Source organism: Helianthus annuus, chromosome 9, assembly GCF_002127325.2.
Source record: "Helianthus annuus cultivar XRQ/B chromosome 9, HanXRQr2.0-SUNRISE, whole genome shotgun sequence".
NCBI classification, from domain to species: domain Eukaryota; kingdom Viridiplantae; phylum Streptophyta; class Magnoliopsida; order Asterales; family Asteraceae; genus Helianthus; species Helianthus annuus.
The window spans coordinates 77,988,865-78,009,765 of NC_035441.2; the positions used below are offsets into that span (position 1 = coordinate 77,988,865).

Below are 20,901 nucleotides of genomic sequence, written 5' to 3' on the forward strand. Positions count from 1 at the left end.
CTTTGGTTGTTATCCAGAATTGTAGTACACACAATCATTCCTTAAAATCAACATTTTATCAGGTTATTATGTCATGTGAAGCAATAGCAGGGTTTGTCGGCCATTTACTTGAGTGGCCCAATTACATAAAAGGTCCAATTACATGTTATAACCCACCGTTGAATCTATTAAATTGATGTCAGCCTTTTACCCAATTGATTTGATCAATCTATTCAGTTTACATGCATTCCGTGAAGAGGGCATTGAATAATGTGTACGCACATGAATGAAGTTACAAAAGAGATTCACATGCAGTTACCAAATTGGTTCGGTCCAATCCCAATTAAGAGATCACTGGATATCTTAATCATCTATTCCACATAAGCATCACATTCCACTACTCAAATAACCCAAATCCCTACGCACAACATGGTCATGGATTTCACATGCAGCTCATCAATTAGCACATAAAGAAAGCATCAAGTATTATATGTATATCATTTCCATGCATCACATATTACAACACCATCATCACATGAGGGTGCCGCCATTTCTTTTTATCAATGTATCATCTTTATCAAGTCATTTACCTTAAGTTCTATTGGACCTCAAAGACAAGTGGTTTGGCCTAGAAATAGGTGATTGATTAATTATGAAATTTAGTGGACGACACATCCACATTTTCTACAAATCACAGCAACCATTATTATGAAATTTAATTATCAAGTCACCTACAAATCACAGCAACCATTGATTTACACTCATCAACCTATGTATAACCAATCAATCATCACATAACCGATCATATATATACAATAAACCTAATTAATGATCACACTATTACAAAATAACATGAATACGGCTTTACTAACCAGGAGGGGCTCGACCAAAGAAGGTGATGCTCCGATTGGATCTACTGCCGTTGTTAGCTTCAAAGGGACCTAGGGTTTACAAGCGGTGGTGAAATCCAGCACATGACACACGTAAATAAGATAGGGGAGAGGTGGGCTTGGATTGGGCTATGGTTGCGAGGATTGGGCCAGGGATTTAATAATGGTTCACGCGAATTGGGCTTAAGTGCGATAATAAGGTGAGTGCTCGTGTGGGCTCAGATCAGACTCCAAGTGGGACGGGCCGAGCAGAACAAGTGGCTTGGGCCGAGGGACCCAAATGCTCATGCGTGGAAATATGAGAGGATGCACGACCCAACAAAATGCACGACTGATAAACATAACTCAACACTTCTATACCAAATAACGCAAACGTAAACGATAACACATCACATGGCACGAGAAACATAACAATGTTAACTAAGAGGGTTGTGAAATTAGGTAATACTAACCTTGAAACTTCGGGTTGTCACATCATCCCCAACTTAAAAGAAATTTCGTCCCGAAATTTGACAAGTAACCCAAAAGTAGTCAGGCGGTAGATCAGGATGACTGTGGGTTTTCCGCGGGTACCACATTATCCCCAACTTGAAAGGGGATTCCGTCCCGGAATTCGCTAGTGACAGCAAAAGTTGGTTCCAACTGAACAATTGAGGATATTAGAGCTTTATCAAGTTCTTAAGTTCTCGCGTGAACTCCGGTCCACTCCTTGAGTTCCAACGAACTCTCATGATTACCATACGGCCATGCTAACGAACTCTCAACAGTTGCAACTTGTCATCAATCTCAGACTCCAATAAGGTATCACAAGTGTTTCATCATACACCGCCTTAGATTCAAGACATAAATGATATCATGCACACTGCCAGAACATGGCCTATCTTAACGTAACTTCATTCTGCCACGCTTCCCAAAGCGCACCGCACCCACCTAGGATGAGACTTTCGATTATGACATGTTCGCCTACAGCGAACTCCCAGTGCTTCCTAAGCTTATCAGCTTTCCTGACGGTCACGCGTTGTCGCCACACGATTTCCGATCTAGACAATCTTCCCAAGTGGTTCGAGTAGAAATCCTGGATCTGTGATTAGGTTGTCACCCACCTTATTCCAATAAAGAGATTGGTGTCACTGAACATGCAATGCCTTAAACAGAGTTGTCTGAATATTAGAATGGTAACTGCCGCTGTAGAACTCAGCCAATGGTATGCGTCTTTCAAATTTTCACTAAGTCAATCCCACACATGCTCGCAGCATGTCTTTGAGTGTCAGGGGTGGTTTCGTTTACCCCGACCATTGCCCTATGGTGATAAGTAATGCTCATGACTAGATGTGAACCTAGAGTGTTGTGTAATGCCTAACATAACAAGGTAGAGATCAAAATCAAAGGTATCAGGAGTTGGCACCTTGTGCCTAAAAACTGCCTCTCTCAGAGTAACATTTACAACTTGTGAAGACTCGTCAGTTTTCTTGATTGCATGAAAGTGTGCTGGTAACTTGAGTCCATCAATGAGCACCCAGGTGATAAAATTTCCGTTTCGAGTTGTACGTAGACCAGTGACAAAACCCGTGAAAGTCTGTTCTCATTTCCAAGTGAGTGTTTCTGGTTACTGACACGAACCAGAAGGTTTCTAATGTTCCACCTTGACCATCGCACAAGCCAAACGTCGTTCACATGCTTTGCTGTGTAGGCCTTCAAGCCCAGTTGCCAGCACAAGATCCTCCGATCATAACATATTCCATCAAATCCAGATGACCAACGTGTCAAGGCTGGTGTGTTTCGTGCAACACAAGTTCCTCTCAGATTGCTGTACAGTAGAATCCATAGTTGCTCCTCCATGCCCCACATGGACCCAACTCGAGAATCCTCTTCCCTCGGCGCTTTAATTTGAACAGGGTGAATCTGGCTGGATAGGCTAGGGTCGGTGACGAGCTGCACGCTCATACGCGTTTAAGTTCGTAGTCGTAGTCGCTCGAGAGTTCCATCCAGCGATGCCATCATGTGTTTTAGTTCTTTCGAAACAAGGGTACACAGGAGGCCCTTGTGATTGGTCTAAGTAGTGCATTTGGTACCGTCCAAGCGGTGCCTCCAACTTAAATCCAAAGACCATGGTTTCCGCCGCAAGTTGTGATTCGTTTAATTCTTCTTGTAAACCCACTGCGTAAGTCATCACCATCTTCGTGTTGCGTCGGCGTGTAACCGGAACTCTCATTAAAACCGTCATGGTACACTACTAGATCACCCGTATCCTCAGGTAAAATCAATACTCAGTATTTTGTAGTGTTGAGTTTCAACATCTTGAAGAGACGTTCTCATAATTTGTCTCCCACGGCTACACAGCACACTGCTGTGTTAAAGAGGTTAGAGCTGTGAAATCCTCGAAAATCCCGTGATGAATCTGTAATAGTATCTAGCTAGACCAAGAAATTATTGTATCCCCAATGGACTCTTTGATGTCGATTGATATCTAGTGAAATGGATCTTTAGCGAGATCTGTGTGTATCCCCACTCCGTTGACTACGTGACCAAGAAAATGTATCTCCCAAATCCTGAAGTCACCCATAAGTAGACTTCGCTTGGGGTTTCTCCTCCCCTAGGAGCTCTAGGGCAAAATACAGGTGACGAGGAGCTAGATCTATAAAACTCCCATTCTGTAGTTTCCTGAAGTTGATTAGACAGTTCTTGCAACCCTCCCGGTGCAAGACGGTAAGGCGTACAAGTAATCAAGTTTGCCTCTGGCGCGAGATCAAACTAAGATTCTGGCTAAAAGTTGTGGAAGTGATTCTGAAAGGCCTTCGAGTAGCTCATTAGAAGAAGTCACAAACTACTAATGGATCCTCGATCCTCTCTCCCTTAGTTTTAACGTCTGTAAAGGTTGCTAACATAGTGGGGTAATCCTCCGTAGACACTTCTGGGCCTTTATGGTTGATATGGCGCTAACCCTTGCACCATTCTGTTGTTTTAGAACAAATGACGATCCTCCACACAAAATTTTCTCCTCTCAAGGTATGTCTGCGCGATTTCTAAATAATCAATACACACTAACTACTGCATTGTAACCATCGGGGGTAGTAGAAGGAAGGTCGATGTCGAACACTTGTCCCACACGGTCGAGTTTGCATCCCAACGAACATATGAGGTTTTAATTGACTTGCCATCAATAGATTCCTCAACAGGTTGGTTTCCAGAGGTACCAGGGTTAAGCAAAACAGTGACGAATCGATTAGTTACTAAGAACGTGTAGGCCACCATATTTTTATAATCCTGGCGTCGCCCACGCCAATTCTAAATGCCCTTCACAAGTACCACATTCAGTGTTGTTGCTACTGCTTCTAGAATTCCCAAAACTGTCATTGTTCCCCGGGTTGTTGGCGTCTTGCTTTAACATCGGCCATTCCCTCTTGAAGCCACCATTATTCCCATACCGAAAGTCATGATTTACGTGCACCTTGCTGTCATCATGATTGTTTGCTTCTAATTCCGTTGCTTGAAACGGAGTCCTGCGGTCCTTCACCAACAATGTCCACCTTTTCACATTCCGTGCCACGTTCCAAGGCGCTACTCATTGTGCTGGCAATCACACGTTTCACATCATGGTCAATTGTCATCGTTTATGTCATCGTTAAGGATTTGTTTGGAGTCAAGTTGCTGATGTTCGTTGCTGATAATCAGGGTCGACCAAACACTGAAGTCGGTAAAGTACTACGCTCATCCTCTTGTCCATCGCTGTTGCAAGTTGACTGAGTAATGCACGGTATGTCGCGAAAGTGTTGCAGAAGTGATCGCACTTCGGGATCTGAGGCGTCTACACGCTAAGTTCCAGCAAACAAGGATAAGTGAGGAAAGTATAGTCCAATCATTTGACGCTGAGCCATCCAACTCAGGGACGTTCGTACTAGCACCTAACATTCTACACAGTTCGTTAGGCGTTCAGATGTGAGATCAGGTGATACTCAATAGCATCGAGATTCGTAAGGATTCAGAAAGGAGTGAAAAGATTATGTTCGAGTAGGAGACGATCACTGCTATGACTCCTATAGACCGTTGTGTTTCACATGGATCAAATAACGGAACGGAACCCCTATTTTTTTTCACTTGTTAAGCCTCACTGGGACTCGCATGCACCCCACATTATTATTATGTGTGCACCCACAATAATATTGTGATTTGCATGCTCATCTCAGCTCCTCCTAACTCATGTCAAATGGTTCCCCAAACTCGAGTGTCAAACAAAAGTTATCAAAACGATAAGATCACAGAAATCCCAAGACTATGACATACTACCATTGCATCATAATGTAAGCAAGCAATTCATGTAATCATACTATAGTGACAAGTGTGTCTCTGTATGCTACATCATAATCAAATGTGTACTAGCCATGTAATGTGTGCAACAAGTGAGAAAGACGAACCTTGCAATCTGGAGCTGAGTGTCATGGTCATATTGACGTATTCAGAATTGTTCGGTTATAGTCTGGTTTTACAAAAACGTTTTAAAACCAAGTTCACTATAACCTGTGGCTCTGATACCAAACTGTCACACCCCCAAAATACCACCTTGGGAATGCCCTACTAGGCGTGTGACGTACCAACAACGAGCCACAAATTACCTTGAACCAACCATAATATGTTTAACAAAAATTCCGTTCAATAAACAAAACGTTCATAGAATATAATCCAAGTTAAATAGTGACAGCGGAAGCAAATAACAATTCATTGTTTAAATGTTTCAAAACCCAATGTATATGAATTTAGTAAACAAGACACGCGTAGCCAAGCACTACGACCCATGACTACTCCAGCCATCCAGATAGCAAGTTCCCATCCAAAGTACCTAACGACCTGCGAGCATGCAACAAGTGTATCAGACAACGCTGGTGAGTTCATAGTTTAAGAAAACGTTTGTTACCAGATGAATGTAAAACATATACAAAAGATAGTGACTTGTACTTGTGCGATACAAGTCTAGTGACTAACGTTAATAAAACACGTTTAGGTCACGACGCTAGATAAGCAAACCCAGTGAAGTTTACGACGCAGGAATGCAAAGTTGTGAGTTCATGCTCCCCCTTTTCTTTTAACTGTTTTCAGTTTTATAACTTCGGGGGTGAAATACATGTTACAAATATTACGATGTTTACAAATGGTATGATGGATACAAAAACAAGAAGCACTCTTGGTGATAACTAGTACCAAGTATGATGCGTTTTGAGGAATGATACGAGAAATCGTGTCACGAATAGGGTACCATAAGCACCATTAATCGTGTACATACTTAGACCGCAGAACAAAAGGTTAGATCTAACGGGTGACCGGGCAGCCACACTCTTGGTGAAAACTAGTACCGAGTAGTGCTTTTGTGTCTCCGTCGTGAATCGACAACTAGAAAAATGCCTATGGTTTGGTGACTTCCTATGTCGTGTCACTTGTTAATGGCCTTGCAACCCATTAACAACCCTGATACATACAAGAATACTTTATAGTTCATACCACAAGAATACTTTATTTTACACGAATACTTTATCGGTACAAGATTTGTACCACAAGAATGCTTTATTTTACAAGAATACTTTATTTCACAAGAATACTTGATTTATACAAGATACATACCATGTTTTTCATTCAAAGTATACAAACGTTCAATACAAGAATTGCATGAATTCACACCAACATTATGTTGACGTTTTTCCAAAAATCACATGCATTTCAGGTAACTAAAGTGGATGAGCGTGCGGTCTTACTCATGCTCCTGGATGTTGTTTATGTTTATCTTTAAATAAAGTTGTAAACTTTCAGACAATGTGTTGTCTCGTGATGTAAACACTTAAAACATGTTTCTGTTATGTAATGGTGTTTGAAGTTATTTTTACGAGCATGTAGTATGTTTACCTTTCGTATGCAATGAGAACCTTTCATGATCACACCTCGTGCTTCCGTCGAAGAAAGGGGTGTGACAGATTGGTATCAAAGCTGCGATTGTAGTGAACCAGGATTCCTTCTTGATTCTAGTCTACAATCTCTAGGATCCTTTCACGAAAACAATTTTTCAAAAAGTTTTCATTGCATAAAACTTCCCACGACATCGACTACCTGAAACTGTTTACAAGAGTCAAGAAAAGACACTATGAGACTTAGGGTGCACTGGAGTAGCACTTTTCTTTGATTAACGAATTACTTACAATTATGTGTGGTAATTGATATATACATATACTAGAAGTAGAATGTCACAAGTATACGTGACTTTACCTGAAAGCAATGGCCCATCTGAAGGAAGTAATACGAGGATGAAACGAACTGTGCGGACTGTGCAAGGAGTTACGTAATTATGGATGCATACATAATTATGCAATTCAGTGCACAGAAACCATAGCAAATCTTGTCACGTATAGATTCCCTCAGTACAAGAAAAGGGTAAACGTGAACACCCTCCCCCAGACTATTAAATACTCTATGGGAGTAGTAATGTAGGGTATAAATGTCACACCCTGGCTTTGCAGAAGCGTGGGTTTATTTGGTGTGACTTCTTAATACCATAGCTTAATCACAACAAAGCTATATGAAAATAAAACCGTGATAATCATCCATTACTTCAAGTTTTAAAAGTATAATACCACAACATTGTTTTCAAACGTCGACACATGCAACGATAATATAACACAACTAAATAAAACCTTGCTCGAAAGACACAACCATAAACATGAAACAAAACACAGCTTAAGACTTGTGACTCGTCCAGGTAAAAGCCACAACCCCTAAACTTGGATGATATCACCCTTCTTACGCAGCTTGAAAACATAGCATACCTCGCCAGATCTATAATTCCCTGAAATACATGTATTGTCACACCCCCAAAATACCACCTTGGGAATGCCCTACTAGGCGTGTGACGTACCAACAACGAGCCACAAATTACCTTGAACCAACCATAATATGTTTAACAAAAATTCCGTTCAATAAACAAAACGTTCACAGAATATAATCCAAGTTAAATAGTGACAGCGGAAGCAAATAACAATTCATTGTTTAAATGTTTCAAAACCCAATGTATATGAATTTAGTAAACAAGACACGCGTAGCCAAGCACTACGACCCATGACTACTCCAGCCATCCAGATAGCAAGTTCCCATCCAAAGTACCTAACGACCTGCGAGCATGCAACAAGTGTATCAGACAACGCTGGTGAGTTCATAGTTTAAGAAAACGTTTGTTACCAGATGAATGTAAAACAGTTCAATAACCAATGCAAGTAATATTGTTAATATCTCATTTCCGAACAATGACGGCTCCTGAAATACACGACTGCCCTTCCCACGTACTCCTATCTAGTACTGGGCCAGACTGGGTCATTAGTTCACCTCCGTCCTCTACAGGCACGGGGTGAGGGTGCCAAACCTAAGTAGCGCTACTAACTAATACCCGATGAGGGACTTACAAAAGATGATAGGTGAGAATATTAACCAATATACCCGTTTTTACCCAAAGACTTATCCCCCCATGGGATACCCACTGACTGTCCCCAACCACTGGGACGCATGCTCGAATGTAGTGAACTCACCTTGGTTTTGCTCGGTAAGATTATTTACTTGTTTAATAGTTGATTGAGTATGTCCTATCACAATTTACCAGAACATTCAGTTTAGTATTCTAATTTCACTTATGACATACAATGTTTTCACATGCTACGCAAACAGAGCACTAACATTAACCAAGTCATGCAAGTTGTATCAGTAAATCAACAGTATCCACGTCTCACGAACACATTTATCAATTGCAAGTACTCAGGTCCTGCTCCTATAACCATTTTCATATCATGCATAATTTAGGTCACCATACACACTTTACCATCTACTAATATGAGCTTGCAAGACAACTCGGCCCCAAACATTACTGGCCCAGACCGAGTGTGTTTAGATATTACGCGGCCCATCCTACTAATTATCTTACATGCGGCCCATTCTTCTAACAATTAATATGCAACACACATGTCATGTTTAACTAACTCCCTACCCGGCTCAATACATAACAAAGTCATAAACCGGTCACACACCCCGCCCACTGGACATGGCCCACTTACCCGGCCTGACTAAAAGCAGCGAAACGGGCTTGGCTGGTGACCCGAGATCACGCAGCCATCTACAAGTTGAAAGGATCAGCGGCCCACAACAATCCCCACGGCCCATACCGCATCAGATGTATTTATGGTGTGTGTCAGCCCAATATTCCCAGACCCAGCCTAACAGAACGTGATCACATAAGGGTGTGCCATCCCAATCTATTTTCATTCTTTTCAACCCATGGTTAATCCGTTTACACAATTCTTTGGTTGTTATCCAGAATTGTAGTACACACAATCATTCCTTAAAATCAACATTTTATCAGGTTATTATGTCATGTGAAGCAATAGCAGGGTTTGTCGGCCATTTACTTGAGTGGCCCAATTACATAAAAGGTCCAATTACATGTTATAACCCACCGTTGAATCTATTAAATTGATGTCAGCCTTTTACCCAATTGATTTGATCAATCTATTCAGTTTACATGCATTCCGTGAAGAGGGCATTGAATAATGTGTACGCACATGAATGAAGTTACAAAAGAGATTCACATGCAGTTACCAAATTGGTTCGGTCCAATCCCAATTAAGAGATCACTGGATATCTTAATCATCTATTCCACATAAGCATCACATTCCACTACTCAAATAATGTCACACCCCAAATAACCACCTAGGGCGTGTCCCTATTGGAGGTGTAACGACCCAACAAAGAGCCACCAATCATATCAAACACGAGTTATAAAGTATTGAAATTCCCAATTGAAATAAATGTACGTTGAAAAGTTAAACCAAAACCAAAGTGATGAGCGGAAGCATAAAAGTATAAATGTGTCTAAACCCAATTAATATAAATGTTTATCATGACCATAACCACTCCAGCAGCATCAGACAGCAAGTTCCCAAGTTCCTTCCGTGATTACCTACAAGCATGTAAACAAGTGTGTCAGACTACGCTGGTGAGTTCAAGGTTTGTGTTTGTTTACCAAGTTGCGTTACCGATCATGTGAGTAAAACAGTTTACAAAACGATATGTTGTTTGTTGTTAAGATGTTTGATGTTTCGATGTTGTTATTACTCGAGTACCGAATGGCCAGATGATATGTGATTGCCAACCCCAATGCCTCTATCAAAGCATTGGTCATGTTTTAAGGTAATTAGTTCACGCCCGTTCCCCTTGAACGTCGTGAGGGTGCCAAACCTAATAGCGCTATCAACTAATAACCCCCGTTGCCCTACAAGCAACGTGCCGGTAGATGTAGTGGTCTTACAGTGATAGAAAAACAGAGTACAATAACCAACATCCCGTTACCCATGCATTCCTCATCGGAACGTTACCCGTTAACCCTTCACTGGGATCCATGCTTGAGAAAAGAGCAATGAACTCACCTTTGTTTTGCTCGGCAAGATTAAATATCTTGTTTATCAGTTGAACAAACACGCCCTAAAAGGATTACCGATAACAGTCAATTTTACGCGCACATAAACCACAACTTACTCGTACAATTACTTCACATATTCATCGTTCCATAAAACACATGTATTGAACATATAACGCACACATATAGTTCACGTTGTAACCGTTAATCCATTCACATGTAGTAGCTCAACTTAAATCATATACACCCAGTTTATTCACAACCATCAAACATCACAACTAAACACCAAGAACCCCTTATCCCTTAATCATGTCATTTGTTACATATCCACTGATGTTCGGCCCCATAATTCCCACATTTATAAAACATCTAACCACTTTGTCAATCAAAATTACACATACACAATACTCGGACCTATTCATCATCGCACCACACCTTTCCCACATGTATTTAACACATGTCAGGAATTTCTTGGATGAATTGATAAAAGTGGTTTGCGATGACAGGCTTATTCACGTGCAGTTCAGGTTGCATGTGATCATAATGGTTGTCAACCACTATATATATATCATTGAGTATACAACAACCCCCTATTGGACCTTTTGATCGGCAACCCCCCTATTGGACCTTTTAACCTACCAATAGATCAATTCTTTATGATATTCTTAAATCTCATACATTAACATTAACATATATAGCCATAATACAATCACATCATCTGCAACAATCATGGTTTCAACGTATTTGCGGTCCGCCAATTTCCTTAATCCTTACCGAATAGTTAGCGTATGATAACAGATCAAATCCATCAATACCATCTAGAAAGTAACAAAACTGTTCTTGCCAATCGATCATCATAAAGTCACAAACAAGGTTTAGCATACTATCTAGCAATTCTTAGACTAGTATTATAATTCAGTCGTACATAAAATCATGAAATCAATTATGCATGCAGCCGTGATTAATGAATCAACTACAGAAGCATACTAACCTGAGATTATAGAGACACGAGTATGCAAGCATGCGATGGGTATGGCTTCGAAGGAGAGAAGAAAGGCCACGAAGATGGTGGAACGATGGTTGAAGAAGGGAAACTGCCGTCGATGTAATATAAGGGGCTAGGGTTTACAAGTGTTTGTGAAATCTAGTGCATGATATACGTGAATAATGGGGGTCCTGGCCTGGTTTGGCGTCGGCAGAGAAGAGAAGAGAGGGAGCAGGTATCGCAAGTTAGGGTTGTGCGCTGGATATTGGATAATGGTGTCATGCAAGTTTACGTAACATATAAAGAGGAAACTTAGGTGGGGCGTTTTGGGATTATAGTGGGCCAAGGATACTTGAGGGGTTTGGGCTCATTAGTCAGTCTAGACAACAACCATGAAAGAATTTGGGCCGGTTCCCTTTCTTCAACAAACCGAACACAAATAATAATTGGGCCGGTGGGTTTGTTTTGACGAACATGATGTATGGGCCTAACCCGTTAAAGAGTATACGGGGCTTGCTCAGGCTTGCTAAAGCCCATAAGGTCCGATTGTCACGTACATCAAGTGGGTTGGTTATGTGAGGTCCAACAAATGATTTCGAGTGCATGCCGAATAAATGGATTTGTGGGATCGCGAATTACGGGTTGTCACATCATCCCCAACTTGAAGGAAATTTCGTCCGAAATTGGCGAGCGTCAAATGCGAGAGAAACGAGGTGAGAAATCAGGATTGTTGTGGTTCTGCTCAGTTGTGGCATCATTTCCCACTTGAAGAGGAATCTCGCCCCGAAATTTAGCAAACAGTCACTGAGGAAGCTAGTTTTGTTAAGCGTTTTCGCGGGGTGTCACATCATCCCCAACTTGAAAGAAATTTTCGTCCCGAAAATTGATCTAAAAACAATGGTTTGAAGTAAATTCCGACGAACTCGATCTATAGATATTTTACAACGCCTGGGGGGCTAATCTTGTGATCAGTGGAAATCATGGTATGGTGGTTAGCGTGTTGTGTATATCAGTTGCCACTCAAAGAAACAGGGAATTAATGAGGTTCGTACAAAGGATCGAGCGAAACAGGGATCCATTAAACATCTGAAGGATTTGGCCAGCAAATTTGCTGTCTAGAAGTAATTTCTGGTAGTGGTGCATGGCAGCATGACACACAGGGAGGTTCGTTACATTGCGGTCGCGCGAGTGTATCATTTGTTCAAAACAGAGGTTGGGTGGGTAAGGGTTAGTGTTGCAAAACGACATATACGCGTGTAATAGTGACTGCTTCACTTCTAGCGGCGATGACAAGATAAGGTTCGTCTACAGGGATGCGTGGGTATAGTTTTCTCCTAATCCCGTGTTCGTTCGGAAGTTCCATCTAGCGATGCCATCACATGATTATTATACAAGCTGTGATAGTATTTAGTAAACCTAAGGGATTTCTGTTTATTATACCAAGCATACGATTTAACATCCGGTATCAAAACAACTATCTTATACTTCACGAATCAAACTTAAGATCACCATTTACTTTCGCATATATTCTAATCGGTTCCTCACAAGACCAGTTACACCAATTCCATACGCATGACACATTAGATCAGTCATCATATCACATAAGGCATGTTATAAATTCCTCATGGCTGTGGGTGATTTAAGGCACATATACAACAAAATCATGCAAGGGTTATCGGAACATGATATGCATATAAAGCAAGATCAAAGAATCAGATTATTAACCACAACAACCAACCCTATTCAATCAATGCACAAAGATTCACATATTATCGCACGATTAACCAATCATATATGAAAATCACAACCTTCAATATCAACATATGAACAATACCATACAACGATGAATATTGCAGGCAGAATCAAGAATTACTAACCAAACCAGTCACATCAATAACATTTAATAATTACTGAGTCCTATGCCCTAAAACATCATGGTTTCATTCATCAAGCGACGTACTCACATGATAACAGAACACAAATCACGCATACACCATGGTATCACACAATTAAATACACATATCATGCGTCAATCAATAATAGGTTAAACTACGATGGAGCACTAACCCCGACAAACGACACACGGCGACCCGTTATCACGCAAGAAAGGGGTTACGACTAGGCTGGCTTATTTGATGTTGTCGTCGACCTCAGGGGGGGGGGGGGTTTCGAGAGAGATGAGACTACCGTCCAAGATTGAGAAGGATGGAGTTTGTTTTGGTATTAGGGATTTATAATATCAATGCATAATTTGTAATTACGTATAGAGTTAAATGTGACTCTTCGTTGGTGCGAGGTAAAAAGAGGTAAGTACAAGAAATACCCTTTAAACGATAAAATAAGAAACCCATTCAAATTAAACCATATAAGTCACTACATCGAATATTCGCAAAAGTTTTAATCACCATGATTGTTTATACGAAAACAACTGAAAGAAAAATAACTAGATAAACGATTGAAAAACGAGTCAGTCGTCCACGTCACCATCCCCGAGGTCACTACCATCATCATCGTCCCCGTCATTATCCGAATCCTCCTCTGGCTCTTCTTCCTCCTCTTCCGGATCTTCTTCCTCCTCTTCGGGTTCTTCATCAGACCCTTCCGCCTCTGGTTCGGGAGGTGCCGGGACTGGGGCTGGCTCGGGTTCAGGTGCGAAGCGGGCTTCCTCCAAGTGATGGACCCTCCAATCTATCATACCTATCTTTTGGGCCTGCGAGTTAAGCATTTCATGATCCAATCGAGCGTCTCTCAGTATCAGACCCTGTACCTCACGCCCTTTTAGGGCTTCTGCCTTCAAGTCATTAGTCCTCCTAATAAATTCCTGTATCTGCTTCTCTTGAGCTTCCAATCGCCCTCCTTGGGTATCAACCTTTCTTAGTAACTTCTGATTCTGCTCCATTAAGACTTGGTTTTGTTCTATTAGAATCTGGTTATAATCTCGGAGGGCCTTACTCACTGCCGACTCGGCCTGAGCGCTGAGGGGGTTAACTGGTAGTGCATGCGTAGGTCGGGAGGACGACTCCCCGCCCTGCGCGAGTCTCTTCCTATAAGCAGCACGCGTCTCCATCTGACGCGGGGGTGAGTGGGTATCAGCGGGTGCCTTCCCTGGCGCCCGGGATTGGTCGGAAGATGCGGACGATGTAGACATACCTGTCGAGTTGACGACGTAACGCAAGTTAAACGAGAGAATGCACACTCACAACGTTCCAAAAGAGGGTATTAACGCACAAAGAGAAAAATGACAGAAAGAATAAGCACACAAGGTTTCAATCAATAGTTGCTACGTCCGTTTCCTCGTCCACTCATGTTCCTATATATGGAAATGAACTAAGTTAGGGGTCGAAAACGAGGAAAGTGTTTAGGTTTATCACGTTTAGAACGATTAACTACCATGTTCCTACATAAACAGGGAAGAACCCCTCTTACACTCGTTAAGCCTCATTGGGATTTGCATGCACCACGCGTTATTTTATGTGTGCACCCATGATAATAAGGCGGTTTGCATGCTCCTCTCGATGCTTCTTAACTTATGTTTGAAGTTTCTCCCGCCCCAATCAACACAAAACAAGCAATGCCAACAAGTTTAGAATTTACTAAATGCAAGTGTTATGTTGCACTATCAATGTGTCGTGATGCCTACCATGTCATATCGTGCATGCTATAAATATAGTTACGTTTACTAGGCATACAAAGCATAAGCTAAGGAGGAACGAACCTTGCAGTCTGAAGCTGAGTGTCATGGTCATCATTTGGATCAATTCGGTTATAGTCTGGTTTTATGAAAACATTTTTAAAACCGAGTTCTCTATAACCAGTGGCTCTGATACCAAACTGTCACACCCCAAATAACCACCTAGGGCGTGTCCCTATTGGAGGTGTAACGACCCAACAAAGAGCCACCAATCATATCAAACACGAGTTATAAAGTATTGAAATTCCCAATTGAAATAAATGTACGTTGAAAAGTTAAACCAAAACCAAAGTGATGAGCGGAAGCATAAAAGTATAAATGTGTCTAAACCCAATTAATATAAATGTTTATCATGACCATAACCACTCCAGCAGCATCAGACAGCAAGTTCCCAAGTTCCTTCCGTGATTACCTACAAGCATGTAAACAAGTGTGTCAGACTACGCTGGTGAGTTCAAGGTTTGTGTTTGTTTACCAAGTTGCGTTACCGATCATGTGAGTAAAACAGTTTACAAAATGATATGTTGTTTGTTGTTAAGATGTTTGATGTTTCGATGTTGTTATTACTCGAGTACCGAATGGCCAGATGATATGTGATTGCCAACCCCAATGCCTCTATCAAAGCATTGGTCATGTTTTAAGGTAATTAGTTCACGCCCGTTCCCCTTGAACGTCGTGAGGGTGCCAAACCTAATAGCGCTATCAACTAATAACCCCCGTTGCCCTACAAGCAACGTGCCGGTAGATGTAGTGGTCTTACAGTGATAGAAAAACAGAGTACAATAACCAACATCCCGTTACCCATGCATTCCTCATCGGAACGTTACCCGTTAACCCTTCACTGGGATCCATGCTTGAGAAAAGAGCAATGAACTCACCTTTGTTTTGCTCGGCAAGATTAAATATCTTGTTTATCAGTTGAACAAACACGCCCTAAAAGGATTACCGATAACAGTCAATTTTACGCGCACATAAACCACAACTTACTCGTACAATTACTTCACATATTCATCGTTCCATAAAACACATGTATTGAACATATAACGCACACATATAGTTCACGTTGTAACCGTTAATCCATTCACATGTAGTAGCTCAACTTAAATCATATACACCCAGTTTATTCACAACCATCAAACATCACAACTAAACACCAAGAACCCCTTATCCCTTAATCATGTCATTTGTTACATATCCACTGATGTTCGGCCCCATAATTCCCACATTTATAAACATCTAACCACTTTGTCAATCAAAATTACACATACACAATACTCGGACCTATTCATCATCGCACCACACCTTTCCCACATGTATTTAACACATGTCAGGAATTTCTTGGATGAATTGATAAAAGTGGTTTGCGATGACAGGCTTATTCACGTGCAGTTCAGGTTGCATGTGATCATAATGGTTGTCAACCACTATATATATATCATTGAGTATACAACAACCCCTATTGGACCTTTTGATCGGCAACCCCCCTATTGGACCTTTTAACCTACCAATAGATCAATTCTTTATGATATTCTTAAATCTCATACATTAACATTAACATATATAGCCATAATACAATCACATCATCTGCAACAATCATGGTTTCAACGTATTTGCGGTCCGCCAATTTCCTTAATCCTTACCGAATAGTTAGCGTATGATAACAGATCAAATCCATCAATACCATCTAGAAAGTAACAAAACTGTTCTTGCCAATCGATCATCATAAAGTCACAAACAAGGTTTAGCATACTATCTAGCAATTCTTAGACTAGTATTATAATTCAGTCGTACATAAAATCATGAAATCAATTATGCATGCAGCCGTGATTAATGAATCAACTACAGAAGCATACTAACCTGAGATTATAGAGACACGAGTATGCAAGCATGCGATGGGTATGGCTTCGAAGGAGAGAAGAAAGGCCACGAAGATGGTGGAACGATGGGTTGAAGAAGGGAAACTGCCGTCGATGTAATATAAGGGGCTAGGGTTTACAAGTGTTTGTGAAATCTAGTGCATGATATACGTGAATAATGGGGGCTCCTGGCCTGGTTTGGCGTCGGCAGAGAGAGAAGAGAGGGAGCAGGTATCGCAAGTTAGGGTTGTGCGCTGGATATTGGATAATGGTGTCATGCAAGTTTACGTAACATATAAAGAGGAAACTTAGGTGGGGCGGTTTTGGGATTATAGTGGGCCAAGGATACTTGAGGGGTTTGGGCTCATTAGTCAGTCTAGACAACAACCATGAAAGAATTTGGGCCGGTTCCCTTTCTTCAACAAACCGAACACAAACAATAATTGGGCCGGTGGGTTTGTTTTGACGAACATGCTGTATGGGCCTAACCCGTTAAAGAGTATACGGGGCTTGCTCAGGCTTGCTAAAGCCCATAAGGTCCGATTGTCACGTACATCAAGTGGGTTGGTTATGTGAGGTCCAACAAATGATTTCGAGTGCATGCCGAATAAATGGATTTGTGGGATCGCGAATTACGGGTTGTCACAAATAACCCAAATCCCTACGCACAACATGGTCATGGATTTCACATGCAGCTCTCAATTAGCACATAAAGAAAGCATCAAGTATTATATGTATATCATTTCCATGCATCACATATTACAACACCATCATCACATGAGGGTGCCGCCATTTCTTTTATCAATGTATCATCTTTATCAAGTCATTTACCTTAAGTTCTATTGGACCTCAAAGACAAGTGGTTTGGCCTAGAAATAGGTGATTGATTAATTATGAAATTTAGTGGACGACACATCCACATTTTCTACAAATCACAGCAACCATTGATTATGAAATTTAATTATTAAGTCACCTACAAATCACAGCAACCATTGATTTACACTCATCAACCTATGTATAACCAATCAATCATCACATAACCGATCATATATATACAATAAACCTAATTAATGATCACACTATTACAAAATAACATGAATACGGCTTTACTAACCAGGAGGGGCTCGACCAAAGAAGGTGATGCTCCGATTGGATCTACTGCCGTTGTTAGCTTCAAAGGGACCTAGGGTTTACAAGCGGTGGTGAAATCCAGCACATGACACACGTAAATAAGATAGGGGAGAGGTGGGCTTGGATTGGGCTATGGTTGCGAGGATTGGGCCAGGGATTTAATAATGGTTCACGCGAATTGGGCTTAAGTGCGATAATAAGGTGAGTGCTCGTGTGGGCTCAGATCAGACTCCAAGTGGGACGGGCCGAGCAGAACAAGTGGCTTGGGCCGAGGGACCCAAATGCTCATGCGTGGAAATATGAGAGGATGCACGACCCAACAAAATGCACGACTGATAAACATAACTCAACACTTCTATACCAAATAACGCAAACGTAAACGATAACACATCACATGGCACGAGAAACATAACAATGTTAACTAAGAGGGTTGTGAAATTAGGTAATACTAACCTTGAAACTTCGGGTTGTCACATGTATGTTTGAAAAAATCAACAAAAATGTTGAGCGAGTTCATGTATAGTGAGTATGTAAAACCTTTGTAAGTATAAAAAAAATCCCTGGTATGTATGTAGCAAATAAGGAAATAAAGAGATCACCAATGGTTTGCAAGGCCATTGATATGTGTGAAGTGCAGTAGAAGACTCAAACCTAGCAGATTTTTGCGTCGGGCTCAAAGTCACCCCGAGGTCCGTTCTGTTGGGCCTGGGGCTGGGCTCGCTACACCCAGATAGATCTATCGCTAATGACTCTCGTTCCTACAATGAGGATTAATGGCCTCCAGTTCCCGCCTACTCACTCACATTGTAACAACTCGAGTTTCCGAGATTCCACCTTCGCATTTATTGCACGTTAACTGTTTGTCTAGTTGGTTACTTACACAATTTGTTTGCTTTTTAACTGTATACATTGTGATATGATAAAGTGTATTGTGATTGTTGCATGGTTATGTGTTATTTTACGAATGATTTGACTTACATGAGAACTTTGTGCCTTGACTGTAATTTATATGTGGTGTGTGTGTTTTATGTAAAAGATGATACTTAGGGGTGTTTAGTGTTAATAAGGAAAATAAAACAAAACCTCTCAACCCTAATCATTCTCACCAATTCCAATCATACGGCCGTTCAAATCATTCTCTCTACAACAATTGCTCTCATCATTCTTGGCTACACAAGTTCTCTCGCATCAATCTTGATTTCCCAATCCATCTAGAATCAATCTAAGGTAAACGTTTAATGATTATTCGTTGTTAATCATTGGTTATTTGATTCATGCAAACAATATCTCTCCAAACAATGGTTCTGTGTTTATTGATCATTTTGATTGTTGTGAAATAGTTTATGAACAGTTGTGTAATCACTTGCCTGATGTTAAGATGCCTGATATGTTAGAATGGTTTGATTGTTGATTAGATTACAGCATTGCCAATGTATGAAAATTAGGGTTTTTGATCGTAACCTGTAATGTAACTGTTCCATTGAAATTCTGTAAAATGGTTTTGGAATTCACGCATGTGATAACTCGGAGTTAAGTGTCAGGACTTTGTGAAGTCACAAGTCCGAATTTTGTAAAGGAACTCAAGGTCCGAATTTTAGTAAACAATGTATGGTCCGAATTTTACAAGACCTGTGGTCCGAATTTTAGTAATGAAACACATGATCCGAGTTTTATAAATGAAACATGGTCCAAGTTTTATAAGTGAAGTTTGGTCCGAGTTTTGGGATGGATGTTTGGTCCGAGTTTTAAGGGGGTGTCTGGTCCGAGTTTAAGAGGGGTGTTTGGTCCGACTTTTATAAGGGGGTGTTTGGTCCGACTTTTATAAGGGATGTTTGGTCCGACTTTTATAAGGGATGTATGGTCCGACTTTTATAGGGGTGTTTGGTCCGAGTTTTGATTGAATGTTATATAGTCTGAGTTTTGTAAATGAAACCTGGTCCGAATTTTATAAGTAGTGCATGATCCGAGTTTGTTGATGCTTGTAAGGCCCAAGTTTAATAATATTTCGAGCTGGAATCAGGTTAAATGTTGAATGAAAACACTTATCCTGCCATTGTATGTTACTGTATGCTACTGTGTTTACTGTATGATACTGTATGCTACTGTATGTTACTGTATGATACTGTATGATACTGTATGTTACTGTATGTTACTTATGTATGTGCAATCTATGTCATGTCCATCACACGGAACACAGTTGTTTGGGCACCAAGGAATTGTAAACCTTAATTGAACGTAAACACTTACATCGAGTTTATGTGCAATATACCTTAGGTCGTGTGTAACGGACCTAACCATTAATTAACACTAGAAGCACAATAACAAACCGAGCAAACCAAGGTGAGTTCACACTCTTACTAAGGCATGGGATTCCCGGGGTAGGGAATGGGATTGATTGATTGATTGTACTTACATGGTTATGGGAATTACGTACTACTGACCTCATTTGGGAAATGTCACTTAATGATACTGCTAGACTAGTAATACATGGGGAAGCCCCCACTACTCTTCGCACACATGCCTGTAATGGCCGCGATACTGATACTGATCTTCGCACACATGCCTGTAATGGCCGCGATACTGATACTGATCTTCGCACACATGCCTGGAATGGCCGTGATACTGATACTAAACTTCGCAAACATGCCTGGAGGGCCGCGATGTAATTATAAACGATACATGGGTTACTAAACAAACAAACGTTTTACTAAATGAACACTATTACTAAACAACCCACTGTGAACTCGCTCAACTAGTTGTTGACTCTCTGTTACATGCCTTGCAGGTCGTTAGGTATACATGGAGCTTGCACTGAGAGGCGCGGTCGTTGTGGACAAGGATCGTGAATGCTTTGATTTAACATTTTGACATTACATATTCATACTTATGTTGGGTTTATTTTTATGCTTCCGCTAAACATTGACATTGCACTTATG

The 20,901-nt window shown here is 40.9% G+C and overlaps 1 protein-coding gene across 1 annotated transcript; it reads right to left on the bottom strand.

The window, feature by feature from the left end:
- Nucleotides 1-12,991: 12,991 nt before the first annotated feature.
- Nucleotides 12,992-14,186, bottom strand: LOC118481741 (glucosidase 2 subunit beta-like). Its single transcript, XM_035976959.1, has 2 exons — nucleotides 13,790-14,186; nucleotides 12,992-13,026 (listed from the first exon to the last, which is right to left on the bottom strand). The coding sequence occupies exons 1-2, from the start codon at nucleotides 14,184-14,186 to the stop codon at nucleotides 12,992-12,994; spliced, it is 432 nt and encodes a 143-aa protein (XP_035832852.1).
- Between the last annotated feature and the right edge of the window lie 6,715 nt (nucleotides 14,187-20,901).

Coding starts and splice junctions, on each gene's coding strand:
- LOC118481741 (XM_035976959.1), bottom strand. CDS start 14,186: ATGGAGCAGAATCAGAAGTTACTAAGAAAGGTTGATACCCAAGGAGGG. Junction 13,027..13,789: donor TGACGGGGACGATGATGATG/GTAGTGACCTCG, acceptor TTGATTGAATAG/GGTTGGTTGTTGTGGTTAAT.